This window comes from Terrapene carolina, unplaced genomic scaffold (assembly GCF_002925995.2).
Source record: "Terrapene carolina triunguis isolate 2854851 unplaced genomic scaffold, T_m_triunguis-2.0 Scaffold227, whole genome shotgun sequence".
NCBI classification, from domain to species: Eukaryota; Metazoa; Chordata; order Testudines; family Emydidae; genus Terrapene; species Terrapene triunguis.
In genome coordinates this window covers 165,140-192,583 of record NW_020664578.1, presented here as the reverse complement: position 1 = coordinate 192,583, position 27,444 = coordinate 165,140, and the positions used below count along the sequence as shown (strand labels likewise).

The 27,444-nt window shown below is 52.4% G+C and overlaps 2 protein-coding genes across 2 annotated transcripts in view; one reads left to right on the top strand and one right to left on the bottom strand.

The window, feature by feature from the left end:
- The window catches only part of COPA (coatomer protein complex subunit alpha), a 33,409-nt gene extending 12,024 nt beyond the window's left edge, over positions 1-21,385 (top strand). Inside the window, exons 10-33 of the mRNA XM_024205582.3 lie at positions 1,099-1,181; positions 2,668-2,818; positions 3,359-3,425; positions 3,850-3,925; positions 6,185-6,267; positions 7,372-7,511; positions 8,634-8,719; positions 9,005-9,143; positions 9,926-10,088; positions 10,190-10,336; positions 11,209-11,398; positions 11,668-11,763; positions 12,646-12,734; positions 12,973-13,096; positions 14,880-14,969; positions 15,067-15,176; positions 15,877-15,954; positions 16,199-16,267; positions 16,778-16,914; positions 17,618-17,804; positions 17,892-18,002; positions 18,418-18,579; positions 18,923-19,117; positions 20,598-21,385. Of these exons, the coding sequence (XP_024061350.2) occupies positions 1,099-1,181; positions 2,668-2,818; positions 3,359-3,425; positions 3,850-3,925; positions 6,185-6,267; positions 7,372-7,511; positions 8,634-8,719; positions 9,005-9,143; positions 9,926-10,088; positions 10,190-10,336; positions 11,209-11,398; positions 11,668-11,763; positions 12,646-12,734; positions 12,973-13,096; positions 14,880-14,969; positions 15,067-15,176; positions 15,877-15,954; positions 16,199-16,267; positions 16,778-16,914; positions 17,618-17,804; positions 17,892-18,002; positions 18,418-18,579; positions 18,923-19,117; positions 20,598-20,657 (2,833 nt within the window). The 3' untranslated portion in view covers positions 20,658-21,385. The remainder of the gene's footprint in view (positions 1-1,098; positions 1,182-2,667; positions 2,819-3,358; positions 3,426-3,849; positions 3,926-6,184; positions 6,268-7,371; positions 7,512-8,633; positions 8,720-9,004; positions 9,144-9,925; positions 10,089-10,189; positions 10,337-11,208; positions 11,399-11,667; positions 11,764-12,645; positions 12,735-12,972; positions 13,097-14,879; positions 14,970-15,066; positions 15,177-15,876; positions 15,955-16,198; positions 16,268-16,777; positions 16,915-17,617; positions 17,805-17,891; positions 18,003-18,417; positions 18,580-18,922; positions 19,118-20,597) is intronic.
- A 2,802-nt stretch (positions 21,386-24,187) lies between these two features.
- Positions 24,188-25,288, bottom strand: LOC112122287 (protein S100-A11; the record flags this gene model as incomplete). The annotated part of the gene is made up of 2 exons (XM_024221122.3): positions 24,188-24,521; positions 25,058-25,288. Coding segments are annotated over 2 exons (405 nt in total), but the record flags the coding sequence as incomplete, so codon positions are not given.
- Positions 25,289-27,444: the final 2,156 nt, after the last annotated feature.

The following is a 27,444-nucleotide window of genomic DNA, read 5'->3' as shown; positions in this document are numbered from 1 at the left end:
TCCCTGCCACACCAGTCTGTCTTCCTCACCAGCAAACTCAAGGCTCTCCTGGCCCAAACCTTGCCTAGCAGGTAACAATCCGTGAATTCCAGCCTCCGAGCTCTTCAGAGATGTTTCTCTGCAATTCACGGCACCTGTCACTGAATAATCACAGAAGAGATTAAGTTTGCTGCTCTGTTAAAGAGTGAGTACATTACAGCTTATTAATTGAACTGGATGAAATATACCTTTCCCTTCAAACACTGTACTGAGCTGGCTTATAGTGAAAGTAAAGCAAGTTCATTACCAGAAGAACATGGATTAAGTGATGCCAAGTGAAAGGGATAAAGGCAGAGATGCTTACAAGCAAGTAAAAGTGAAAACGTTCATCTAAAAGACTAAAACTTTAATGTAGCAAGATACAGTCTTTGTACAGGATGGTTTCTCTCACCTCCAGTTGTCTTTTCAGCTTTTTACTGTCCGACGTGACCAGAACCCATCGCAGAGAGACAGTCGCTTGGTTTGTTTGTCTCTTAGGGTGAAGGATAAAGATAGAGGTTTTTTTCTGTTCCTTTACCCCCGAGGGATGTCTTTGTCTTGCAAGTCAGGAAGGCGTCCTGGGGATCGTCCCCTGTCTCTCTCTGGGATTCAGGAGCAATGTTAATTCTCTGTCTCTCAAATTCAGGCTCAGAATAACCCCTGCTGGTTTAGCTCAATGGCTTTGTTTATTGCTAATATGTAAAGTGAGGTAAACCCACATTCCTTTGTCTAGGACTGACCTATTTACCACTTTTCCCTGGGCTAGCCTCTTGGTCTTAAACATGTTCTAGTAACATCATCCAGAGGGAATTCATAACTTCACATGTACCGTTAACACATGCATTTTGCAATATTAATGACTAGCATGTGAATAGGTTTCAGATGCTACCTCACAAGGCATTGTTTGTACACATATTACTGCTGTAGTGTGTAGGGTGTGAATACAGGGCTGCCTAGGGTCACGCTCCCCCAGGGAGTGCCACATACATTCTGGACCTTTAGGCTCCAAGTCTTCATTTTACAAACTGGTGTTTACTCCAAGGCTTCTGCTTCATTTTGTTTCTTGTTTCCCCCACCCAGCACGGGCGTCCAGACCTTCCGCCGAGATCACGATCGCTTTTGGGTGTTGGCTGCTCACCCCAACCTCAACCTCTTTGCTGCAGGTAAAAGGAATCCTTCCAGGTTCTGGCAGGTGGGGATGAGGGGAAGGGGTTATGGGGTCTGTTGGCACGTATCAGACCCTGTTCGTGGACTAGATGCTCTTTTATATGTTCTGGTTTACCCTAGAGAGAACAGGAGGGGCTAAAATGCTTCTGATTGATATTCCCATAGTGCAGTGGTTCTCAACCTGTGGCCCAATCAGCATACAGCTGCAGCCCATGTGACATCCTCAGAGCCATACAGGTAGTATATACATTGTGTGGATGCAGCTCACACAACACAGAGAGAGCTGCATATGTGGCCCACAGTGTTAAATAGTTGAGAACCACTGCCATGGTGTCTAGGTGCCCCAGTCATGGAGCAGGACCCCAGGGTGCTAAGTGCTGTGCACAGAGCAAAGACAGTCCGTGCCCCAAAGAGCTTCCAGTGTAAGACAGGAGTCGACAAGTGAGTACAGACAGATGGGGGAGTACATGGAAATAATATTGGTTGGCATGACAGGCAGTGGTCTCAGAAACCAGCGGATTAACCAACGTTTTTTATAGGTGTCAGGTAAAGGGGAGTTTTAAGGGGGCGGTTGAAGGTGTGTAATGACGGAGTTTTGCAGGTGTTTACTGTGAGCTCCTCTCAAGCGTGAGGGCGGACACGAGAGAGAGAGCACGAAGGTGCCTGTTTGAAACCTTAACAAGTGGGTGATGGAGGCTGGCAGCATGAGCTGATTGGAGGCAGGAGTCAACATTTCAATAGCATATGAGAGATAGTCGGATTGGGGATAGGCCATGAAGGGCCTCCAAAGCAAAGACGTGTAGCTTATGTTCGCAGTAGAGAAGGGGGAGCCAGCAGAGGGCTGTGGAGAGAGGGGTGACGGGGTCAAAGCGAGGGGCTGGGGAAATGATCTTTGCAGCGACATTCTGAATGGATGTAAGCGGGGATATGATTCTAGTCAGAAACCAAGTTAGAAGCTCCTCAGGGTGGAGCTTGTCTCTTACTCTGAGTGTGTTTAGCCCTTAGAGGAATGGGGCCCTGATCCCTTATTTACTGAGCCCTCTAGGGACTACAGTAATACAAATAAAATCCACCAGTCTTACCAGGCCCTGACTCTTATAGCCACAGGAGATGGAGTCACCTAAACCCCTCTGTCTGGGATCCCGTGTTGGAGGCATGTGCTGAATAGTCCGCAGGGAGGAGGCCGGGGGCCTGACTTGACTGGTTAATGTAAAGGAAGGAAGATGGGGCCGACCCTCTCTTCAAATAGGGGAGCTGCTAATGGGGTAGGGAATGGAATTCACCCTTTCCATCAAGGCGAGTGACTGTTGAATGCAGTCGTGCAGAGTGTGCGTTCAGCCCCTCTGAATTCCCGTGGGAATACTCTGGCCCTATCCAGAGTAACCCCTCTGTTATGGAGGCAGAAAGGAAAGGCAGCTAGCCCCTACCCTGTCTGGATTGAATCGTGACAGCCGGCGATGACTCCTATCTTTCCTTTCCCAGGCCACGACGGCGGCATGATCGTGTTCAAGCTGGAGCGTGAGCGGCCTGCCTATGCGGTGCACGGGAACATGCTGTATTACGTGAAGGACCGTTTCCTGCGCCAGCTCGATTTCAACAGCTCCAAAGACGTTGCTGTCATGCAGCTGAGAAGGTGAGGGGGCCCGTGTGCCGGGAGAGTCCTGGCACTCGGATAAACGCCGCTGCCCTGAGCTCCCAGTTAATCCATTGCAGATACACAAGCTGCATTGTCTTCCTCCTTCCCCGCAGGTTGATTTCAAACTGATTGTTCAGTCGAATGCAAACGTGACCTTTGATACAGAGCTTGGGGAGTAGATAACGGGCTATGGAGCCTTGGACTTCTAGGCTGTTCCAAAATGATAGTGGCCATTCGGTGACCTCTGTGACGAGAGTGATGGGTCTCAGTGGAGTTCCTTGTGGGGCGTCCTTCACGTGAATCACTGTCACCATTAATGCTAATTGTCCCTGTTGTCTGCAGAGGCCAAGGACTGAGAACTGTTCAATGTGTGTTGGGGGGCTGGGAAACAGGCAGGAAGTGACTTGTCTTGGACCCGTCAGGCATCTGTGCTATCCCAGGAAGATGCATTCTGGGACATCAGCAGCAAACCAAGCACCATCCTACAGGGGCGTAAGCCGTTGTTCACTTTCTCTTCTCTTTGTGTCTCTTCTTCAGTGGTTCCAAGTTCCCAGTGTTCAACATGTCGTACAACCCAGCTGAGAATGCTGTCCTGCTCTGCACGGTAAGCCAGTCCCGGAAGGGAAGCTGCCCCACATTTGCTCTGCGCTGTGTTAGAGAAACGTCTCTGGACAGGCCGGGGGTGTGAATGAGGTCTTCAGGGTTTGGTTAGAACTAACACTAGTTAGCCTCCATCTTACAGAACAGTCCCATCACTGGGAACATGAGCAGGGTGTGCTGCCAGACTGGAGACCGGTTTGTGAGGGGTTTTCCAGCTAAGGATCTCCTCACCATCTCCCATAAACACAAAAGGGTGCCCATCACCTTGGTATCCAGGTGACCTGTACAACATTCAAGGGAGATGACTTCTTCCCACTATTATTTGCAACTAAATTCTCTCGGTAGAGGGAAGCGTGAGTAGACGGCGTGTGTATATAAATAATATATATTGATTTGTATGTGTGTATATTTCTTTTTCCCCTCTATAGAGAGCCAGTAACCTGGAGAACAGCACCTATGACCTGTATACCATCCCCAAGGACGCAGACTCCCAGAACCCCGATGGTAGGTGTTCAATGTGTTGCATTTTTCTTTCTTCAGTCCTGCCCCCACCTCCTCTATCCCATTGTAAAAAAGCTTCTGTTCTCCAAGTCTTTGTTGCACTCTCTCCCCGCGTTTCCTGTAGCCCATGCAGTGTGCGTCATTTGGCAGGCCTTCCTGCTTACTAGATCACGTGGTACATTGACTTGAAAAATTCATGTTCATCCCAAACTTTACAGCTGCAAATATATATTTTATAATTCAATTATTAGGACCTTTCCATTTTCCCTTTCGACACAGCAGGCAGCTTCTCTGCCTTGTCAGTGGAGATGGATTTCACTCAGATACTTTGTGTTCAAAGTGGGTTTATACTCTGAGAAGCGGCTGTAAAAGTGACACTGCTGGGGCCCAATATTCATATTCTCGCTCTGCAAATTCCAGATCAGATTTGCTCAATTTAAAAGTCAAAACATGATTCATTTTTTTCCTTCCACTTGGGATCTGAAACTCCAGCTGGATTCTTCCTGCCTCTGTCGTCACGGCAGTAAAGATTCTAGGATGAGTACTTAGCTGGCAATGTTGGGGGTGATGTCTGAGGCAGACTAGAATCCAGCTCACTCATTAGTAACTTTACTGGTTTATGCAGGTCTAATGGAGAGAACTGTCTCTGGCACGAAAATCAGCTGGTATATCTCAGAGATGGGAAGCAAAGAGGGGCCTTTTTTAGTCTCTTAATATATATTAACTATATTGAACAGTACAGATGGTACTTCACATATTTCGGTTGAAAGTTTCAAAAGTGACTAGTGGGTTTGGGCATGTGATGTTGAGACCCCTTTAAAGAGCTTGATTTTTCAGAGGGCAAATGCTCAGTGCTTTCTGAAAACGAAGCCCTTTTAAAGGTGTCTCCAATTGGGCACCCAAAATCTCCCTCCTCACTTTTGAAAATCTTGGCCTTTGACTTTAAAAACACCCAAAGCACGTATACGCAATGTAACATTCCATCCTGGGGTAAATATCCTTCATACCATCCTGCTTTTGTCTCCTGGAACCCCTGCCCAGCGATACCATCACTATTGATCTTAGCACCCTCAGCTTGCTCCCCTGGGAAAGCCCCGGAGAAAAGCCAAGTCAATACATCTGGGCTTTTGGGCCAAGGAAGAAAATGAACAGCCACTGAGGAGATTATTATACAACCTTCTATTGTAAAGAAAATATGTAGGGTAATAGGAATGTTTCAAGCACCTTCTATCTGAGCATCTATGTACAATGAACATTAATGAGGGAAGTTCCTCGGATGTGAACCAATCAGAGAGGCCAGTAATAATCTAGCTTTAAAGATGCGTAAACTCAGGGAAAGCCATATGACCGTCGTTCACACAGGAAAGACCCTGTCTGAGCTGGACATAGAATCCAGGTCTCCAGCCTTGTGTTCTTAACTACAAGAACTCACAGTGTGGAGTACATGAGACTTGATTCCCTTTTCCCCTCATTGGGGCACTGACCTGTCACAAGCATGATCAGTAAGGTCTCATTGACACTTGTGACTGTCTGGATCTCCGATATCTTTAGCGCATCTCCTTTAACACACAATTATCATGAGTAGTGGTGGTGGTGACGAGGAAAGAGTCTGGGAGTTAAAGAGTGGGACAATCACTTTGTTTTACTGTAACTGCAGCAGGTCTCTCCCGGGGTTATCTATTCCCCTGCCCCTTAGCACACATTATCTGTATTACTGCTGCAGAAGCCTTCACCACATCTGCAACGGGTCCTGCCGTACAGTTCTCTCCCTGCCCGTGTGACACACACTGCACGGTGTTCATATTAGCATTTTAAAACCGAGGGAGCAGCTGCACGCTAGGGAAAGTGCATTCGTTCGCCTCCAGCTCGTTATGCTGGGTAGCCCCAGCAGGGGGGCTTACATTGAAGCCGGGACCCTCGCTGCTCTCAGTTTGTTTGGCCAGTGAGGCTCTGCTCGTTAGTTTGATGGAATGCGCTGTCACCCAGGATGGCCTGCTTCTCCGCCAGGCAGTGGCGTTGGCTGTGCAGGCAGCCACTCGTCTTGCGCCTTGGCTAGAGAGAAGGGCTGGCGCTGGCCATGCTGAGATCTGAAAGGGTGGTGGGGGAGGAAATGAATCTCGTGAATAGCCTCAGGTTAAATTTGAGTTAGTAGGAAGCAGCTGATCCAATGCGGCCAAGATGGAATCAAACAAGACTGACTAATGTGTTGCCATACGAGCCTGCCAGAGGTTTTATTCGCTGCCTGTGTTTTGCTCTTCCCAGCCCCGGAAGGGAAGCGTTCCTCTGGGCTGACAGCTGTGTGGGTAGCTCGCAACCGCTTTGCAGTCCTGGATCGCATGCATTCGGTAAGGGCCACGCTCATCAGGGTCGTCTTTATAACTGTGTTTTGTCATTTGAAAGTGTGTGCGCACGGAGGGGGAGACACAGAAACGGCTAATCAGATTGTTGTCGGTTCAAGTGTATTGGTGGGGTGCTGTCGGGAAGATCTGGCTCTGAAGTTAGGTAAAAAGGAAGCTTAATATAGAAATGAAATTTAAACTAATGAAAACAGTTTTCATCCTTTCTTTTTTTTAATGTTCACCAACTAGCCGTGGTGAAAAATACTTATGCTGCCATGCACACCTCTTGCCGTTTAAATAAAATAGTTGTATACTGTTTAGTTTCTGTTGTATTTAGTTGTATCATTGTCAGGCTGTTTTTGGTGAGTAGATGTTGAAAGCTTGCTACATCTCTTAGTTTTGTTCTTCCTTCCTTCCTGGCTTCGTTCTCTGATTTCTTTCCTTGGATTGGCCTCTTCAGTGTCTACTGCTTCCTCTCTCTTCCTCCAACCCTTTAGTTCTGTTTCTTTCCCTACACTGAGCTCTCTACTTTTTCTCCACTGTATCTTTCCACCCATACACCCTCTCACGCACAGTGCTTGGAAATCTTACCAGAAGGTTGAACTTCACTAGTCAAAAAGATATGGAGGGTGTGGTGTTTTCTCCCTCCCCCTGATACGGCACAGTGAGAACAGAAAAAAACAGCTCCTCTCCACCCTGTCAAAGCAGAGGTTGGGTAGGATCCCTACCAGCATATGGACCATTGATCATGCTTTGTGGGCTCCATTTTTCATTGGGCCACTAGCTACTAAGTGTCGATACATTTGAACGCTTCCTTTCCCCATGCAACAAACAAACCCCTTTGCTGTTGTAAGGAAGAAGGATCTCCCTTTCTTCCCCTGCTCCCACTCCAGACCCTCCTGGCTTTTACTCAGGGATGAGAAATCTCCCCCGGCCCTCTTCCCGACTTCTGCTGTAAGTGCTAGACAACTCTTCCCCAAATATTCTCTTTTAAAACAGTGAAGAGAGCAATTTGGTGTTGAGACTTGATTTTCACTGTGGAAGGGAAATCTTTTGGTTCTTCCTATCTAACTCTCTCTCTTGATTTCTCCCTCCCCGCATGCATGACAGATCCTAATCAAGAACCTGAAGAATGAGATTACCAAGAAAGTGCAGGTCCCGAACTGTGATGAGATTTTCTATGCTGGCACTGGGAACCTGTTACTCAGGGATGCAGACTCAATCACCCTCTTTGATGTGCAACAGAAACGGTAAGGTCCCACCTGCTGGGAGAGATTTCATGTTGTAATCCTGCCAACGTGTGCCTTTTGGGGACAGACCATGGCTATTAATACGCTCCGAAACCTAGCGTCAGCTGCAAACTGTGTCAGATTGATCCAAATCCCAGCTAATAGCTGTTACGAGGAGCAAAGTATAAACGTAGCCATGGTGCAATTTATTCTGCAGGCATTGTCGTCTTTCGCAGGGAAAAATGGGCATGGTCCCCCTTGTCCATCACTACAACTACAGAATCCTAGAGACTGGCAAAGGAAAAGACTCCTTGGTGTAGGTCAGGGCCCTGACTCTCTGTTGCCTTGTGACATCATTTACACAAGTTCAACGTGAGTGTGAAATGCTCCCACCTCAGAATGTGATAGCACTTTGCACTGATCATGCATCTGGCCTAATCCCGTGCAGGATTGGTCACTACAGTATATTTGTCAGTGCTGCTGCGTCTGGTTCAGCTTTTAAAGGGCCCTGCTGATATACAAACTATGCCTTTTAAACATCCTTGTATGCTACCAGTGACTTTAGAATCCCAGATTAATAATACTGAAGCATTTACAAATAGATTTACTTTGCATTTCACTCAATGTTGTGCATTGAAACTAGCCTGGTCCGTTTCACTTCCTGGTTCTCATACGCTGTCCCAAGACTGGTGCCTCTGGGTTTCTAGCACGGCGAGAAGGCTTGCATCAAGTTGTATTGAAACAAAAGTTGCATGGGAAACTCTTTCCTGTGTTCTGTAAAATCTGCCTCTGAAAATAAAACCTGAATTTTGGGCTTAAAGTAAGTTGTCACTTTACATATCTCAGCCTGTGTTGCTTTCGGGAGACTTCTCCTGGCTAGGATAGACTCCAGAGGATCCAATTCTCCGATATGCTATGGCCCCTCCATACTAGTCTGGCAGTGTAAATTTCATTTAGGCTCACTTTCATGCCACTTTACAGTGCCAGAATGGTGTAAAAGGGCCTTAGGGTATCTGAGAATCAAGCCCCAGAGTTCTTGGGAGTGGGAGTCAATAGAGATGACAAAGCTCTTTTAGTTGGTAAGGAATATGGTGACAGTCTCCCTGAAAGAGGCCCGTATAGTAATCCTGTCTCCCCCTGCAGAACCCAGGCTACCGTGAAGATCTCCAAGGTGAAGTATGTCATCTGGTCAGCTGACATGTCCCATGTGGCCCTGCTGGCTAAGCATGGTAAGGTACCTTCTTCCTACTTACACCCATTTAGGGTTTTCGGCAGCTCTGCCTGCTCTCAGCTGTGTGCTCTTTAGTACACCAAGCCACACTCCGGGACCTAGTGCGCTGTAGCAGTGCCCATGCGGGAGGTTATGGCATGGCCAGCTGGTGCGCTGTAGAGTCACACCCTGCTTTGCCGTGCAGTAATTTGCTGTCTAGACAAGCCCTCTGGGGCAGACACAATGAGCAGGAATTCTGTAACCCTTACGGTTTTCTGGACTTCCTCCTCCTCCTCCTCTCCAGCCATCATGATCTGCAACAGGAAGCTGGAGTCCCTGTGTAACATCCATGAGAATATCCGCGTCAAGAGTGGCGCCTGGGATGAGAGCGGGGTCTTCATCTACACCACCAGCAACCACATCAAATACGCCGTCACCACAGGGTGAGTCTGTCACTTGCAGGGCTCAAGAGTCAAGGGTGTGTGGCTTGAAATCACTCTCTGAAGGACCTGTCCTTGGCGCAAACCCCCTCGCCAAATGTGGCTGGGCTTGGTTCGATATTGGGCTGCGCCTCAGCTGCTGGGTTTGGGTATGTGAGCCTTCTGCTCTGCACCTCCTGCTGTCAGGAACAACCCCCTGGGGACCCTCCCTCTGTAGCAACATCCTCCTCTCTGTTCTTCCATGCAACTCCCCAGGGCGGGTGCGTCTCTGTCTCTCAACACCACAGCTAAAAGCCTCTCCTCGCTCTTCCCCTCTTGTGTTTTCATGGGGGTGGAGTTTATTGAAGCCTCTGTGCAAAATTAAGTTGCCTTGATCATATCAGCTCCCATCCTAGCAGGTGGAACTATCAAATAAAGGCTAGCTCACTGCTAGCTTGGGAGAACCTAAATAGTTTTTCAGGCTGAACAGGAATTTGCTCTGTATTTTCTTTTCCCAACACTGGATTCAAAGTCAGTTCTGCAATCCGTAGGGTGAGGCAGTCCTGCAGCCTAGCCTTTGAGTGCAGCTGTACCTTTTCATTTCTTTCTTGTTGACACCGGCCTTGTGGAGGCCTGTTCCCTAGACTGGGGCTTGCTGTTATAACGCACCCTAGTGGCGAGGCCATATACAGAGGTATGTGAGTCTGTAGCTTCTCCCAAGCTAATGGTCAGAGAGACCCTTCTAACCCATGATGTTAGAATGGGTCACGCTGTGTAACATACAAATACGTCGTCTCCTGGTTTAGGGATCATGGAATCATCCGTACTCTGGACCTGCCTATTTATGTCACCCGTGTGAAGGGGAACAACGTGTACTGTCTAGACAGGGAATGCCGACCCAGGGTCCTCACCATTGACCCCACGGAGTTCAAGTTCAAGCTGGCGCTGATCAACAGGAAGTATGATGAGGTGAGGAGCCAGGGCATGGCATCTTTCCACGACCTGGTGCCATAGGATAATGCCTGCCACGTGGCATTCTCAATTCCTCTGCCTGGCTGCCTCCCTTCTAGGTGTTGCACATGGTGAGGAACGCCAAGCTGGTGGGCCAGTCCATCATCGCCTACCTGCAGAAGAAGGGCTACCCCGAGGTGGCGCTGCATTTCGTAAAGGACGAGAAGACCCGGTTCAGCCTGGCACTGGAGTGCGGCAATATCGAGGTGAGAGGCCAGCCTGCACTGGGGCAGGGAAGGGGATATCTGCACGGGTACCTCCCTCTGTAATGCTGCCTGTACAGGTGGCAGGTTGTATGGTGTGGTCTTGGGGAAAGGCTCATCTGCATTCTGGATAACGTGTGGTAGTCCAGGCACAGCCTCTGAAATTCTACACTGAGGCCTCTGCTGGCCCTCATCATTAAGACTTGGATTTCAGCCCCGAGAGTCTACAGCTCCCTGCGAGCGATGGCCCAGCTTAATCTGAACAGAAGGTTGCTTGGAGCAGTGCATGATGGGTCCTGTCGTTTCCCCAGGCTGCACCTCTGTACTAAAGAGGAATGTTAGAAATCCATTTAATGTGAATTAACTGAAGGTCCCCGCTCTTGGGCACAAGGTTTGGTGGGCCTGTGGATCTGCAGTGAACTTAGCTAGACCAGGGTGTGATTGGAGGCACAGACCAGATGGAGAGCCTGAAGAGGAACTAAAATCAGATTGCAACTTGTTTGGAGCTGTGGTTGAGAGTGATGATAAAGTCCACATGTGGGGAGTGGGCCAGGACAGAGATGTGTCTGCTTTATTTCCTCATAATGCAGCTGGATCAGAGCAGTAGGGAGCAATTGTCTGTCACAGGTATCTGAGAGTCTCAGAGTCGGTCTTTAAAGTATCCCCATAACACCCTTGTGAGGCAGGGCAGTGCTGTTATCCCCATTGTACAGATGGGAACTGAGGCACAGAGAGACTTGCCCAAGGTCACACGGAACATCTTAGGTGGAGCAGGGAGCTGAGCCCGGGTCTCCAGAGTCCCAGGCCAGCATCTGCCTGACCATCCTTCCATCCCTGCTCTCACATCTGTGCCCGTGTCTGCCGCGTTCTGTTAGATCGCCCTGGAGGCAGCCAAGGCTCTGGATGACAAGAATTGCTGGGAGAAGCTGGGGGAGGTGGCCTTGCTGCAGGGAAACCATCAGATCGTGGAGATGTGCTACCAGCGCACCAAGAACTTCGATAGGCTCTCCTTCCTGTACCTCATCACGGGCAACCTGGAGAAGCTCCGCAAGATGATGAAGATAGGTGAGTCCCGGGACGGGGGTTAGAATGTCAGCCCCTCGAGGCAGCGGCGGTCTTTTTGTTGTGTTCGTACAGCACCTAGCACAGTGGGATCCTGGTCCGTGACTGGGGGGTTCCTAGATGTTGTTGCAATACAAATAAAGAATAATAATAAGAATTAATTAATAATGGCGCCAAGTGACACCCTGAGAGAGGGGAGAAGGGGCAGCTTGTAGAGGAGGCTGAGAACTGCAGAGGGGTGGTGACTGTTTCTATCTCGTCCTCTGGTTTAGCGGAGATCCGTAAAGACATGAGTGGCCACTATCAGAACGCCCTGTACCTCGGAGATGTAGCAGAGAGGGTGAGGATCCTGAAGAACTGCGGGCAGAGTGAGTATCGCAGCGCCAGCATCTTATGCCGCTGCCCTGTGGGTTGGGGGACGGCGGGAAAGATCCCGTAAATGTCAATTCCTGCATCTTTGCTTTGCCTCCCACTTAAGTGTCCAGAACCACAGCTAAAGGGGGGCCGGGAAGAGGTTTAGCTGCTGCATCGCGGCTGGGTGTGACCCCACTGTATGGCTGTTCGTTTGGGATGCTTGGATCGCAACACTTTCCCCATCTGCTTTTCAGCCAAGTTCCTCAAAGCACTTTCCAAATGTTAACCCTCACAGTGCCCCCTGGAGGCAGCTCAGCATTATGGCCCTCACTTTTCAGAGACAAACTGAGGCACAGAGACGGGATGTGCATTATCTAAAGTCTCACAACAATTAGTGACAGAGCTACCAATAGTCCTGGGACTCCTGATCACCTGCTTTGACCACTAGAAAACAGTCCATTCTTCTTCCTTGACCCCACAACCTCCTCCTGTGATGCCTGTGGGAGCTGATGGGCCTCTGTATATGCTGCCAATCTTACTTTCATCTCAGCAAGGCCTAGAGACCTGGTATAGGAAGTCCCCAGTCCTTCCAAGCAGTTCATGTGTATGGCATATGGAGTATCTGACACTTTTTGAGTGTCTTGTGTGACTCACGATTTCACAGAGGGCACAGAATCTGTGACTATGCCCCCAAACCGTCATCTTTTAAAGATGGTTTCCTTGAAATTGACTAAACTTGCTTGTAAAATTCATTCTGTGCAAACTCCGTGAAATTCAATACTTTACATTTACACAGTCATGACATTTCTTTAAAAAAATTTTTTTTTAAATGATGATTTACGCAGGGCCCTACAGATGATGTATCCATCTGCCATATGTGTTATGTGTCTTTTCAGAGTCCCTGGCCTATCTCACAGCTGCAACCCATGGCTTGGATGAAGAAGCCGAGAGTCTGAAGGAGACGTTTGACCCAGAAAAGGAAACGGTTAGTTGATCAGCTATTGCTTCCTGCCTGGTCACAGGCTCCACCCGGAAGAGGAGAGGATCGCAGTGGGAGTTAGCACTGGGGCTGATGAGGTCGAGGCTTTAGTTGACACCCACCCTGAAGGAAGGAGCCCCCTCTCCAGCCAGGGCTGAGACCAGCACCTTGCATTACATGGAGGGGAGGCTAAGCCGAGGGTTTTCTTTCCATGGTTTGTAGTTATGGATCTCTCTCTTTTCAGATTCCAGACATTGACCCCAATGCAAAGCTGCTCCAGCCCCTTGCCGCCATCATGCCTCTGGACACTAACTGGCCATTGCTCACTGTCTCCAAGGGATTCTTTGAAGGAACAATTGCTAGCAAAGGTAGCGTTGCCTACTTGGGAACGGTTGTATTCATATAGATGGAATGGGCCCAAATAGTCCAAGGTGTGAACAGGACACAGTCACTGTCCAATATTAAACGGGGTTAAACAAGGTCTGGGGTTTGCTATACAGACCTCAGCCTGCGTAGTGCCATGGCAGGCACGTTATTAAACATTCTTGTAACTTTGTATTAAAGATTCGGAAAAGAGTTAAAGCCTTGGAAATGACCAGGGTTAAGTGAGGCTTTCATTTGCACATTCCTTGTTCCCTTTCCCCTTAGCGGGAGAGAGGTTTTAGAAAGAAACCCCGTTTGACAGTCTCTGAGATGGTGGTAAAGGTGGTAATAACTGTCCTTTTGGGGAAAAGAGAAGTTAGTTGAGATGGGCTGGAGTTGTCATTGTTGCTGCTGTTAAAGTCTGGTCCTGGTTCCTAAAAGACAAGACAAGAACGCACACACGAGGGGAGAGAAAAGAACAGCAAAGATAGAAAATGCAGCATCTGTCTCTAGTATTGACTTGGACTTGCAACCTCACTGCTGGAAAAACACAGGAACAGCACATGGTCTTATTCGTCACTCTGAGATCTAGCAAACGTCTATCCGCATGGGGCTGTTTAGGCGTTGCTGTTATCTGCTTCTCTGGGCACAAGCGTACAGCAGTGCTGCAAAATATGCAGTCTTGGCCGGCTAAGCCAGATTCTTATCAGACAGAAGGAAAAAGGAGAGAGATGGGAAAGAGAAGAAATAAGGGAGAGAAGGGTAGGGAAAGGATGCATTTGTGGAGGGGAAGAGAAAGTTTCCCATCCCAGGTGGTCTTTGGGATTTAGAGGGTGGCAGTGTCATCGGGCTCGCTCTCTGGCCTGGTCTGGTCAAGACGTCTCTCAGGATTAGCACAGAGAAGGTCCGGTCCCTGCTTCCCCTTCTCTCATCTGTCAGCCAGCCAGCACTGTGGTAGCAGCTTTCCTCCCAGAGTCTTTTTTTGTCAGGACCCCAAAAGGGAGCAGTAGTGGAATAGCCTGTCCCTTCATATTTTGTCCACCCTTTAGACCTCGTTTCCAACGCATCTATTTTGAGTCATTGATTTCCGGTCTCACGCTGTTCTTGTTTACCAGGCGTGATCCCAACACAGTCCAGGCCTTTTTAGTTTGGCCTGCTTCAGTCAGTCTGTGTGGCTGGCTATTGCACCATTTCCCATCAACATTTGCTGTGATAGGTTATTGTGACATCTTACGAATTTTCACTCACTCTCATCATCGGGGTAAATTTGCAGGCCCAATTAATCGCAGCAGAACCGACTCTAATTGAGCTGGGCTAGGCATGCTGTAATTCCCTCTCGGGACTCCAGCAGCCCAGCTGTTAAACCTCCAGCTTCTCACGGGCTTCTGGTGCAGGCTGGTACCCCGTTAAAGATGACATTTAAACCGTTCCCAGGAAATCCCCTGGATGCAATTCACCCATGCTTCAAATGTCTTTGGCCTTTAATGCGGCACAGATCTGTGACAGTAGGAGCTGGGGTGTGATGGGCCAGCATAATGCCTGTTCTTCCTAGTACACCAATATAACGCGACCCGGTATAACATGAATTCGGATATAACGCAGTAAAGCAGTGCTCCGGGGGGGCAGGGCTGCGCACTCCGGCGGATCAAAGCAAGTTCGATATAACGCGGTTCCACCTATAACGCGGTAAGACTTTTTTTGGCTCCCGAGGACAGCGTTCTATCGGGGTAGAGGTGGATCTGGCCCTCTTGAAGGGAGATGAATGAGTGATCCTGTCCCTTTCCCTAGGCAAAGGAGGGGCGTTGGCTGCTGATATTGATATTGACACAGTTGGCACCGAAGGCTGGGGAGAGGATGCTGAGCTGCAGTTGGATGAAGGTGAGAACACATGAGCAGCCCTTAATGCCGGGGAGTGTGGGGGGGGTCTCTCTCCTCTCCAGCAAAGTTCTGACTGTGGTTCTGTTGCAACGTGCAGATGGCTTTGTGGATGCCGGGGAAGGCTTTGGAGACGAAACCCTTGGTAAAGGACAGGAGGAAGGAGGCGGATGGGAAGTTGAAGAGGATTTGGACCTTCCCCCTGAACTGGTAGGGAGCTGGGGGATCAGGAGGAATTGGGAGCCTTAATTAGCCGAGTTGCAGTGGCCCTTAAGAAAGAGGGATGGGTGCTGGGAAAGCCAGGAGAAGAATCGGAGGCCACACGAACATGATCTGGGTGGGATGTTTCTGCTGAAGTGATCAGCAGTGAGAGGGTTAGTGTCATCAGTTAAATTGTTGTCATTGGCTCTGAAACCCAATGCCTCATTGTGATGTATGGGACAGTTCACACTCTTGAGCTACTGTATCAGGCTGCCTGTAGCATCACCACATGGCTTCACACTTTGTTCACACTGACGTTTCTCCTCCTCCTGCCCTTTTCTCCATCCCCCTTCCCCCCCCCACCCCCCGAAATCCATCTGTTTTAGGTGAAAGCCAAGATTTGGTGGCACTGGGCTCTGGTGATGGTGTCCTGATGGCTGTTTGGCCTATGAAATGCGTGGAGGGGCGTCAGACTAGCCCGTGCCCCAGCTGTCCCCTTCTTGGCAGTTTCAGCCGAGGCCAAAGATTGAATGGGCCACGGAGGCTAACCTCCCCTCTCTCCATTTAGAAGTGATTCTTGAGGTTAAGGCTGCAGCACATTGGCAGGGCAGCCCAGGGGTGATCCTTCACCGTGCGGTGCCAGGCTGCAGAGCTGTCAGTCACCAGCACGGCATTGACAAGCTAATCAGTGCCCCGTTTGCTCCCCTAGGATGTCCCTGCTGGCCCGGCAGGAGGAGCCGAGGATGGATTCTTTGTGCCACCCACCAAGGGCACCAGCCCAGCTCAGGTAACGGGACAAACCCGCCGTGCCTCGCTCTGAAACCTTCTCCCTCGGGTACCTGCCTTTCCTGGTCGGGTCCCTCCTGCTCACCTTCCTGCGCTGGTTAATTATCAGCATCAGGAGCTGGTGGTGCCTTGTTGGGAGAAGTGGCTGGAGCCCTGCTGCTGGTGTTGAATGGGACGTGAGCATTGGACAGGCGTGACCCCCCCCCAGCAGTTCCTCTTGTAATGTATTTCCTCCTCTCCCTTAGGTCTGGTGTAACAATTCCCAGCTGCCTGTTGATCACATCCTGGGTGGTTCCTTTGAGACAGCCATGCGGGTAAGTTACGCTGGAGAGTCCCAGAGATCCCCTCTCCCCCTCCTGTTTGTGACCTTTTCCAGTGAGGGGTAGTCGGGCAGAGGCAGATTATGCAGCAGTCTCATGCCCCATGCTGTTCAGTTTGAAGGACAGAGTTAGAGGTCCCTTCTCGGGGTCAGATGTTAATGGGGAGATGTGGCCAAATCCCTCCCCAGTGCTCTGGGAGCTCCATCCCACTGCCTTCCTGTGGCTGCCTGGCAATACTGGATTAACCTCACGAAGGAATTGGAGAGTTTCTCGGCTAAAGCTCAGGGTGCCTGGGTTCTCTTTCAGTCTCTGTCGCAGACTCACTGCGTCTGCTTGGACAAGTCACTTCTCCTCCCTGTGCTTCAGGTTCCCCAGGTACAAAGGAGAAGTTCTAATAGGCTGGGGGGCTAATGTCTGCGCAGGATGAGATCCCAGTCTAGGCTGTGGGCGGGGTTGGAGCAGTAACCAGCCAATAAGTGTGGTGCTTCCCTTCTTTCTCTTCAGCTCCTCCACGACCAGGTGGGAGTGACTACTTTTGGCCCCTACAAACACCTGTTCCTGCAAACCTATGCCCGGGGCCGAACCACCTACCAAGCACTTCCCTGCCTCCCCGCCATGTATGGATATCCACATCGCAACTGGTGAGCAGCGGGGTGGAATCCGGCCTCTCTGCCATTTCCCCTGACTCTTCCCTGGATGCTGCTGGTTGGAGGGGTGGTGGTTCTAGTTACCTGCAGGTTAGCTCCCAGTGTGCGAGTCATGTTCAAACACAAAACAGGCCCTGCCCACTCCCTGCCTGGTGTCGCCTTCCCTTTCCCCTGATGTAAACAAGCACATTTTGAATCGTTTTTTAAACAGCTCTTGAGTGGATCTGGGACCGGCCCCTCTGTTGATAGCACAAGTTCTAGGGAGAATTCCATCCCGGGGCAGTTTCCTGATGACGGGAAGGACTTAGTCACCCGGCTCCCCTTGTTAGAGCTTAAACAGGGTGAGGCAGGTGGGGTTAGCGCTCCCCTGCCGCCTGCTGCTGGTTTCTTCTGGCCGAGCTTTGAGCATTTGGAAGTACGTCCTCTGTAGGGGTAGCTGAGGCATTATGGGATAGCGACCCAGCTTTTCCCAGCATGCACCAGTCAGGCAGCAGGGGAGACTTGGCGACCCCCTCCGTGGTTGCCACACAGCTGTGATGGCCAAGGAGCTGCAGTGTGGACCTAGTTCAGCCAGGCCAGCGTGTCACTGACTGGTTGTAGTGCAGATGGCCCATCAGGGTAACCTTGCCCCCCCCACCATCCCCTCCGGGGTCCAGCTGGTTCTCACTGAAGCTCCCGCCCCTTCCCGCACCTCCAGGAAGGACGCCGGGTTGAAGAATGCCCTCCCGGTCGTCGGCTTGAAGCTCAACGACCTGATCCAGCGCCTGCAAGTCTGCTACCAGCTCACCACAGCTGGCAAGTTCGAGGAGGCGGTGGAGAAGTTCCGCGCCATCCTGCTGAGCGTGCCGCTGCTGGTGGTGGAGAACAAGCAGGAGATCGCCGAGGTGAGGGGCACCTCTCTTCCGGCTCCCATTCCCTTCCCTCTCAGGAGCCGCGGGCGAATGGTGCCTGACTCTCTCTTCTCGTCACAGGCCCAGCAGCTGATTGCCATCTGCCGAGAGTACATCGTGGGGCTGTCGATGGAGATCGAGAGGAAGAAGCTCCCCAAAGAGACCCTGGAGCAGCAGAAACGCACCTGCGAGGTATGCACTCCAGTTATCATGGCCAGGACTCCTAGGCTCTGTTCCTGGCTCTGGGAGAGAATGGGCTAGTGGTGATAGGAGACTAGGAATCCTCAATTCAATGCCCAGTCCCTCTCGCAGATTCCCTGGGTGGCCTGGGGCGAGTCACCGGGCCTCAGTTTCCCTATCTGTGAAGCAGGCCTTATACTAACCCGCCTCCCATACCATCAACAGCACTGATTGTCAGCCTGAGACCGGCTTGTCCCGCTGCAGCTCCACCCCGCTGGGTTTGTCCTGCTCCCTCTAGCAGCCAGACTGCATTGTGCTAGGGCGGGGTCACCTCCCAAGATGCAACTCCATCTTTGCTCCACGAGGTAATTGGCAAACGCTGCCCCCTAGTGATGGTGTTCTCTCTCCCCTGCTTCCCCCAACGCAGATGGCAGCCTACTTCACCCACTCCAACCTGCAGCCCGTCCACATGATCCTTGTGCTGCGCACCGCCCTCAATCTCTTCTTTAAGCTCAAAAACTTCAAGACAGCCGCCACCTTCGCTCGCCGGCTCCTGGAGCTGGGCCCCAAGCCCGAAGTGTCGCAGCAGGTAAGTGTGCAGGGCCCAGTGAGGGGGGACTGGGGTGCTCAGGTCCCTTCACTCCCCTGGGACCAGGCTGAGCAGGGCAAAGGTGTGCAGGGGAGGCCATGCAGTGGGAAGCAGTGAGCTTGGGGTTGGGGCAGGTGTCTCAGCTGGGGCGGTGGATGTATGTCTTAGGCAGGCAGGCTGTGCCTGGAGGGAAGGATGTTTCCCTGCCCTAAAGGCTGCGTGGGGTTTCCTGGTGTGTAAAGCAGAGAGATGTGGTCAGGTTGGAGCCGTTCCGTATTCCAAAGCTCTTGCCCTGCATGCTCCGCAGCTGCCTCTCCATTCATGCTTCCCCTTCCCTCCTTAGACACGCAAGATCCTGTCCGCCTGCGAGAAGAACCCCACCGACACCTACCAGCTCAACTACGACATGCACAACCCCTTTGACATCTGCGCCGCCTCCTACCGGCCCATCTACCGCGGCAAGCCGGTGGAGAAGTGCCCGCTCAGCGGCGCCTGCTACTGCCCCGAGTTCCGGGGACAGATCTGCCGAGTCACCACGGTAAGCACCGCTCCCCCACCTCTGGTCCTTGGCTCCTCCTGACGAATTCTCCCTGCCTAATGCTCTCTGTAAATGTTTCCCTTGAGTCTCGGCAGGAGGGTGACTCAGGCTAGGTCTACACTGGAGGGGTGTTGACCTAAGATACGCTATGCGAATAGCGTAGCTGAAGTCTGCATATCTTAGGTCGATTTACCTGGCCGTGAGGACGGCGGCGAGTTGACTGCTGCCGCTCCCCTATCGACTCCGCTTCCGCCTCTCCCCGCAGTGGAGTTCTGGAGTCGACAGCAGAGTGATCGGGGATCGATTTTATCACGTCTACACTAGACGCGATTAAATCGATCTCCGATAGATCGATCACTACCCGCCGATCCAGCGCGTAGTGTAGACATGCCCTCATAAGCAGGAGGGAACATCAGTGGTTCAGGCCTCGGGATTGAAATATCAAGAATCCCTGGAACCCCAGGTTCTTATCCTAGCAGGTTCAACTCAGCCCTTCATCCTTCCCAGGGCGGGGGGATCTGAGCTGAGTAGGGGCTTGGTGAGACCTTTATCACCCAGCTCCCATTTGCTCTGCAAGGGTTGTAATGACAGCCTGGCACTTGAAGAGCTGGTGTTTTCCCTGGGGTCTGTCCCAAACACGCCATCCCCCTTGTGCTCCATGCTGCCGGCCCCCTCCACGTTGGAGTGGTGCAGTGTGGGGAAGTTGGGGAAGCGCTGACAGCTCCTTGGGGATGAGGACTGTGCAGGGTGGCTGGTGCTGCAGTGAAATCCCCTCGCTAACAGGCCGCATGGGTTACCCTGAGCTGAGTGTGAGTGTCCCCTGATTAGGAGGCAAAGCCCTGCAGTGTGTCCCTGCCCCTCGCAGTCTGGGGCGCCTTCAGATCAGGGACAGACAGGATGGGCTGAGCTTGGTCTAGGGGCGCCATAGGAGCGTGTGACCACAAGTGCTTGGAGCTGCTGGTGGGAGAGCGCCCGTTTGTCTCTGGGGAGTGACTTGAGCAGCCCAGGGTGTGCATGCGCCTGTCTCAGCTACCAGCTGGGCAGTTCATCTTTCTTTTCGTTGAGAGACCTTTCAGAATAGCAGCGGCAGCAGCACGTCCTACAAATCAAAGCACAACTGGGTCAGGCCTTGCTCGAGCCCTGCGGGTCGCTCTAGACTGAGCCTCCTGCTCAGTTCTTCATTTTAAAACGCTGGTTGCAGCCATCGTCCGGGGGCAGGCCAGGAGAACTGTGCCAGCAGTTCTCTGTAATGCACATAGGGCTGGATCCTGGTCCCGTTGGTGCCATTTGGACTAGGATTCTGGGCTCTAGGAGGAGCTGGGTGGCACAGCTGCATGGGGTTGAGATGAGGTTCTCGAGCTGTCTCCGTCCATCCCAGCACAGTCAGTCCCTGCAGTGTGTCCTGGTAGAAGCTATCTGCGCCGGGAACCCCAAGCGTATGTTGCTGTTAACCATTAACCGCCTCCCTTTTATTCTCCAGGTGACAGAGATCGGCAAAGACGTCATTGGGCTGCGAATCAGCCCACTCCAGTTCCGCTAAGGCCCTGCCCCAGGCTGGGGAGACGGGAACTTCCCGCTTCCCTCTGGCTAGACCTTCAGTCCTGCGACCCTGAAACCGTCATCTTGCTTCTGCTTCTCCTTTCCTTCGTTCCAGCTCTTAATTGAGCCGCTGCCCCTGGATCCTTTGCACCATTGCTGTGAAGTGTGCAGTTTGTGAGATCTGCTCTTCCCTCCCACGCCACAGTTGGCAAGCCCTGGTGAAACTCCCGCCCCCTCCCCTGAGCGCAACAAGTCATAACATGGGATCCTGTCACGAGGTGCAGTTCATGTGACATTCACCCCCTGTTAACTGGAGGCAGCATCACCCTCATCGGAAGAGAACGTTCCCTCTGCCCAAGAGCCTTTGTTGTGACCAGAGACAGACGCACCATATGGACACACACACACACACACACACACACACCCCTTCTCCAGTCACAGATCCCATCCCTCCTGGACAGTGATGCAGAACCAGGGCTCTGAGAACCCAGCTTGGCTTGGGGAGCAGGAAAAGCAGCCTGGTTCAAGTTCAGCATGGCCCTGGGGAGAATCGAGAGTTTGTCCTACGGGCAGTCGAGTCCTGATCCAAGGAGGCTCACGGGCTTTGGGTCCCTTCCCTGACGGGAGCGGGGAAGTGGCTTGGAATCCCAGCGCTTTGGTTGATTTTTGTCCTTAGCAGCTTTTCCCAACGTTGTCTCCTTTTCATGTTAATAAAGTGAATTAACCGAGCGGACTCCCCCTTTCACTGGTTCAGCTGTTCTGACAGAGCCTACAATGGGCTGGTTGTTCCGGCTTTCTTTGTGGAGTGATGTAAGCAGGTGAGGCTGCACTTCTCTTTACTACAGAGTGCTGCGTCCGTGGGCTTTAAAGGGACAGTCACGCTCATCAAGCATTCAGGCTTTGCTTTAGAGAGAGCAGAACTCCTGATTCACTGGGAAATACGGAAGATTTTCCCGTAAGAAATGGCCCCTTCCCCAGGCCTAGTTGCTTCTGGTGTTTGCCCTGAACAGGGTCTAATGACCTGGAGGGATGGGGTAGGGAATACGGCTCAGTGACGGCCTTGCAGTTTGAAGGTCAAGAGGGGAAAGCATCTGTGAAGGGCCGAGTTGGGTTTATTTAATGTGTGGGGAATGAGGCATGGAAAACTTGAGGTTCTAGGTCAGCCAGAAGTTTTGGGCTTGACCCTCTGTGCTGGCGCTCCCATGGTCAGAATGGTGCCTTTCCCATTTTGTTTTTAATATAGATTTTGGGTGTGTCTACACATGAAAATTAATCCAGACTAAGGGAGGGTGAATTCAAAGCAGATTATCCCTGATGAACTCCAGGTGTGGGTGCTCTTGTTCCAGAACGTATCAGGAATAGCTATTTTGGAATAACTCCCTTTAAAGCCAGAAAGGGAGTGTTATGATAATCTAATGTGACCTCTTCCCAACCTGCCCTGGGAGGCTGCTAACCATACTTGCCTCTCTTCAGAGAGGGCAGTTGCTCCCTACCCCAGCCACTGGTGTCCTTTAGAGAGGATGGGCAAAGCACTGTATGGCATATCCTCCCCCACCTGCTCTAAATCTGTGTGCGCTAGTTACAGTGATTGAGCTCCTTGAGTCTATCTACTTAGTTTAACAAAGAGAAGGTGAAGGAGTGACATGATCACAATCTAGAAGTACCCTCAGGGGGAGCAAATGTTTAATAAACGGGCTCTTCAGTCTAGAGAGAAAGGTCTAACATGAGCCAATGGCTGGAAGTGGAAGCTAGACAAATTCAGACTGGAAATAAGGCGTAAATTATTAAGTGTGAATAATTAACCAGTGGAACAATTTACCAAGGGTGGTGGCGGAGTCACTATTACTGATTTTTAAATCAGGGTTGGATGTTTTTCTAAAAGATCTGCCCGAGGAATTATTTTGGGGGCAAGTTCTCTGGCCTGTGGTCACACTTCGGCGATCACAGTGATCGCCTCTGGCCTCAGAATATCAGACGTCAGCATGGCCTTGTTCCCAAACCCAAGCTGCGAAATGGGCCCGTACACATGTGTGGAGCGGGTTGAGTTTCCAGATTCTGAGCTGTTGTAACCTCTGTTCAGGACCGTTTGAACAGGAAGTGTAAGATTGCTAATGTCGCTCAAGCCTGGAACATTTCTAGCAGTGGGGGGAGAGTCTCACCCAGGACAATCCCAGCTGATGCCCTAGCACATTTCCATGTGCTCGAGGCCACCTGGCCCCAAGTTTGTGACTTTACAGCTACGGCTAGCAGCGGGAGGGGGAGGGGGGATCTCCACGCTGCTGTGGGACTTTCTCCCCTCTTTCTCTAATCACAGGCATTTCCCTCGCCTGTGAAGGCCCTGTATTGTTCAGACCCTCACCCTCACTTTTTCAGCTTTTCTCCCCTTTTAGGGTCCCTCCTCTGTTAAGTTCTCCCAGCTCAGGCCTGGAGACAGACCAAATTTCAGTGTTGCTGATCTGATTTACAGCACCACCAGGGGGCGCTTCACTGATCCAATCTCAAGAGTTTAGCAACTATCCCTTATGAGTAGGCAAGTTATGTCCCCAACTCCTTTGCAACCCTAATGTTAGTTTCCTGACCCTGTAGCTGCTGCGTTTTGCACTGATCTATCTTACCCTTTAACATTACATATTTGCCCTTGTGACCTACCCAGCCGGTTCCAGCCAGAGGACAGAAGCAAGGAGAGGAGGCCCCAGTTTACAGCCCTGTTTCCCTGGAGAGAAGACAATGGACAGAGGGGGGGCTTGGGGCCAGGGGTATCAGATGCCCAGCTGGGAGCAGGAGGGGGCTGGCTGGAGAGGGGGAGCAGGCAGAGCCCACCTGGATGCAGAGAGACTGGGATGTGCTGGGCTGAGGGAGGCCAGGCCTGAGGCCCTGAGAGTTTCCTGTGCTGTGTTCAACTCTCAATAAACCCTCCTGTTTTATGCTGGCTGAGAGTCACTCCAGTCTAGAGAACAGGGTGGCATCAACCCCTTCGGGGGTGGAGGCCCCGGGGATCCAGAGCGAGTGGATTCCCTGAGGGGGCCCACGGCAGAGACAGACGTGCTAAGGCTCAGAGAGGTGCGGCTCCAGGAGGTGGAGGGGCCTGACCCCGAGAGAGAGTGGACCCCCGAGAAGGGCTGTCTCACTGAAAGGGGCACCCCGCACGGGGCCAAGAGTGGGCACGGTCGGTGAGTCCGTGACAGCCCTCCTCCCAGTCCCGCCCATTGCTTTGTTTAAAGAAGTCCAACGCAATGATCATAAAATCCCTAAAATAATTCTCAGAATTTGGATTTTTAGGGTGCTCGTTCATCTATAGAGCTCACAGCACTTGACAAAAAGTGGATAATTAGCATTATCCCCCTGCTTTACAGGTGGGGAAACTGAGGCAGAGAGGGGCGACGTCCCATCCCAAAGAGCAGTGGCACAGCAGGGAAAAGACCCCGGAGTTCTGGCTCCCAGTTTGGTGCTCAAACTACTGGAGCTATGCTGGTCCCTTACCATGCCCCCTTTCCCCACCTCCCCCCAACTTTTTGAGATTTAAAAAAAAACTACGGAGTAGGAATTTTTATACCATTCTTTTACTGATACAAAAGCAAGGAGAGCCCCTCCACACACACACACACGCTGGGGGCAGGTCTGAACTGACCTTTGGTCTTGCACAGGGTGCATCGGGAATGTTTGCTGGGCTGTAGGTGTGGGTTGGGCGGGGTCACAGTTTCTTGGTGTGGTGGTGGCCGGGGGGAGCCTGCACGCACAGTGCAACGTGGCAAGCCTGCGCGATGCCCCCAATGAGGTTCAGGAACTCCTGGAAGTCCAGCTGCCCGTCGCAATTCAAGTCGAGCTTCTTCATCATCCGGTCCAGGACTCCTGGGTCCTTCTGGTTCTGCGGAAGGCCAAGGAGGGTTTTTACCAGTATCCCTGCTTGCAGTTACGAGGAGACCCATATTGTCATATCTAGGCACCCTTTGTGGAATTGTGGATCGAGATCCTACAACAAAATAGAGGGGGCGGACTCCCCAACTCCCTACAGCCAGCGATGCCGGTCCCCTGCACAGGTTAGTACCAGGGAGGTTAATTGCCAAAGGGAGGCTGAGCCTAGACAGATGCATTTTGTATCCTGATCTGGTGGCAGAGAGTTCCAAAGGCCATGGCTCTTTCCTCCACCCCCGCCCCGTGGGCTCTGCCTGGGCAAGTGACAGCTGGAGACGTGCTGTAATGGGGGAAAGGAAGCTGCACTTGGGGAAGGCACCAAAGGACAGCTGGTTTCCAAGCCACATCCGCAGGCAAGAACCCCTTTTCCCGCCCACCCATGTCCCCGCCAGCGACTCAGCAGAGCTGCTGGGTTGTAACAATGGCAGTAGCTGGAATCCCTCCCACCCACCCCCCGGGCTGGGTGTCCCACAGAAGGGTGCGGCTCACCTTTGTGAAGGAAGCCAGCTCGGCGTTCATGAAACTGAGGAACTCCTTCTTGGAGAGCGTGCAGTTGTCGCCTTCGCGCCCAGCGTAGCGCTGGAAGACAGCCAGCAGGGACTCGATGCAGCGCTCCGTTTCCGTCGGGGACGTGGGGAACTTCGACTGTAGCGACGAAAACGCATCACTGATGAGACCCCCACACACTCCCAGCGTCAAACGCCTGGCGCTCCCGGCAAGTCACCCCCACCCCGCACAAACCCCTCCTGGCTCTGGCGCTTGCTTTGAATGCCGCCTTTAGGGGGAGCACTGAAATGGGAGGGGAGTCCAGGGGTTAGTCAAGGACAGAGCCAGGATGCCCGAGTTCTGATCCCACTTCCGGTAGTGTGGTCTAGTGGTTAAAGCAGGAGCCTGGGAGTCAGGACTCCTGGCTTCTTTCCCAAGCTCTGGGCAGGGACTATGGGCTAGGGGTTAGAACAGGGGAGTGGCAATCTGGACTTCTGGCTTCTATTCCCTGGGCCCTGAGGGAGTGCGGGGTCTGAGGTTAGAACTAAGGGCTGCTGCTCAGGCTCTACTGGCTACAGCGTTCTTATTTCCCCAGGCAGTCTGGTGCAATCCCTTCCACGGCGTTCGGTTCCTAGGCCCTTCCTGCTCCCTCGGACACGGATGTTGCAAGAGAGACCACAGATGAGATGCAGCTGCCAGCTGGGAACTGCCATGTTGCCTTGCAAGGCAGGAGGAGCTGGGTGTGTCTGCACTGAGGTTATGCAAGAGAGATTCTTCGGAATAGACAGTGTCTGGTTTTTTCACCGCCCTCGTTAATATTAATTGGCTTCGGCTACCAATCACGAGGAGGGTGGGGGAGAGAAAAATGCATCCCCCCCCCTCCCCTTGGTTGTCATGGGAGAAATTCTGAGGGAAGAGAGAAATGGGAATAGGGCGGGATCCTGCAGTGATCTCCTCCCTGCTCCGAACAATGGGGACAAGGGATACCTGTGAGACGGACAGTAAGAGGGTGAAAGGCAGGACTGGCTGGCTTGAGGGGGAAGGATGGTGAGTGGGTGATGGGGCCTCTCCCCTGAAAGGGGCACTGCTTCCTACCTCGTCCCAGGGCAGCGGGCAGGACGGCTGGTTCAGGAGATCAGCGAAAGGCATGTGCAGCCTTTCCTCTGTAAGAGATGCTGATTCTAGCTTGGCCCCAGAGCAGAGGCCAGGGCTGGGGAATGGGGCCTTTCCCAGCGAGGGGGCGCTGGTTCTAATCCAGCCCTAGCTCAGGGAGGAATGGCTGGCTCAGGAGGGCACGGGGAATGGGATATAGGGGGTTCACTTCCAATCCAGCCCCAGGGCAGGGGTCCTGGGTGGCTGGCTCAGCGGCATCAGAGAATAGCAGCTGGGGCCTCATTCCTCTAAGGCACCAGTTCCAGTCGGACTTCGGTTATGGTGGTGGGCAAACGGGACTGGGGCTCTGAGGAGACGACGCCTCCTGCCTCTAGGGAATGAATGGGCCGTGCAGCCTGCCCTCCCCTCATGGGCCTGGCTGGGGGCCCTCCAGAGCAGGGCTGGCCCCCCTCGAAGGAGGCTGCATCCGCGGGAAGGGGCAGCGCTGCGCCAGCACCGATCCTGTACTGGGGCAAAGGAGGGAGTGGCGCTGCCTGCCCCCAGGGGAGGCCGGGAAGATGAAGAGGCAGCTGGGTGACTCAGGGACAGGAAAGCGCTGAGCAGTGCCTGAGTTATGTGGGAGGAACCAAGGGCAGGGGAGGGGGGTGACTGGCCCCCTCACCCATAGTTTCCCCTGGGGAATCACTCGCCCTATCCTCCCTGCTGCTGAATTTAGCCTTTTTTGGTTGTGTGGGCTAGGAAACGAGTTCCGCCCCTGCTTCCTTAACCCCAGACCCGGCTGCGTAATATCCTCCTGTGTGGGGCCAGCTCTGCCCAGAGGCCATGGGGAGCTGGGGCCCGAGGGCAGGGGCTGGCCCCCAGTGCTGTGGGGACGGGAGGGGCTGGAGAGCTGAGGAGGGGAAGAGGGAGAGCTGGGTAGAGGGGTGCGTCTGGGGAGGGACAGAGAGAGGCAGGCAGGAGGGGAAGAGAGTGAGATCATAGCCACGGATCGGCTCCTCCTCCCAACGGGCCTGCCCGGAGAAGTCTGGAGCCCTGATCCATCATGTTAGCTGGGGCCCCACCCAGAGGTGCTGGACTAGGCGTGCTGCACCCTCTGGCTGGACGTGGTTTCCATCACCTACAGAATTTGCAGTTTGGTTCCATGGCTCTCAGCACCCCCACACATTGTCCCAGCTCCCCTGCCCCCACCCTCTCCCCTTTCACCCCTTCCAGGCCTTTGGGGGGGGGGGGCTGAGCTCAGCACCCCCCCCTCCCCTTTCACCCCTTCCAGGCCTTTG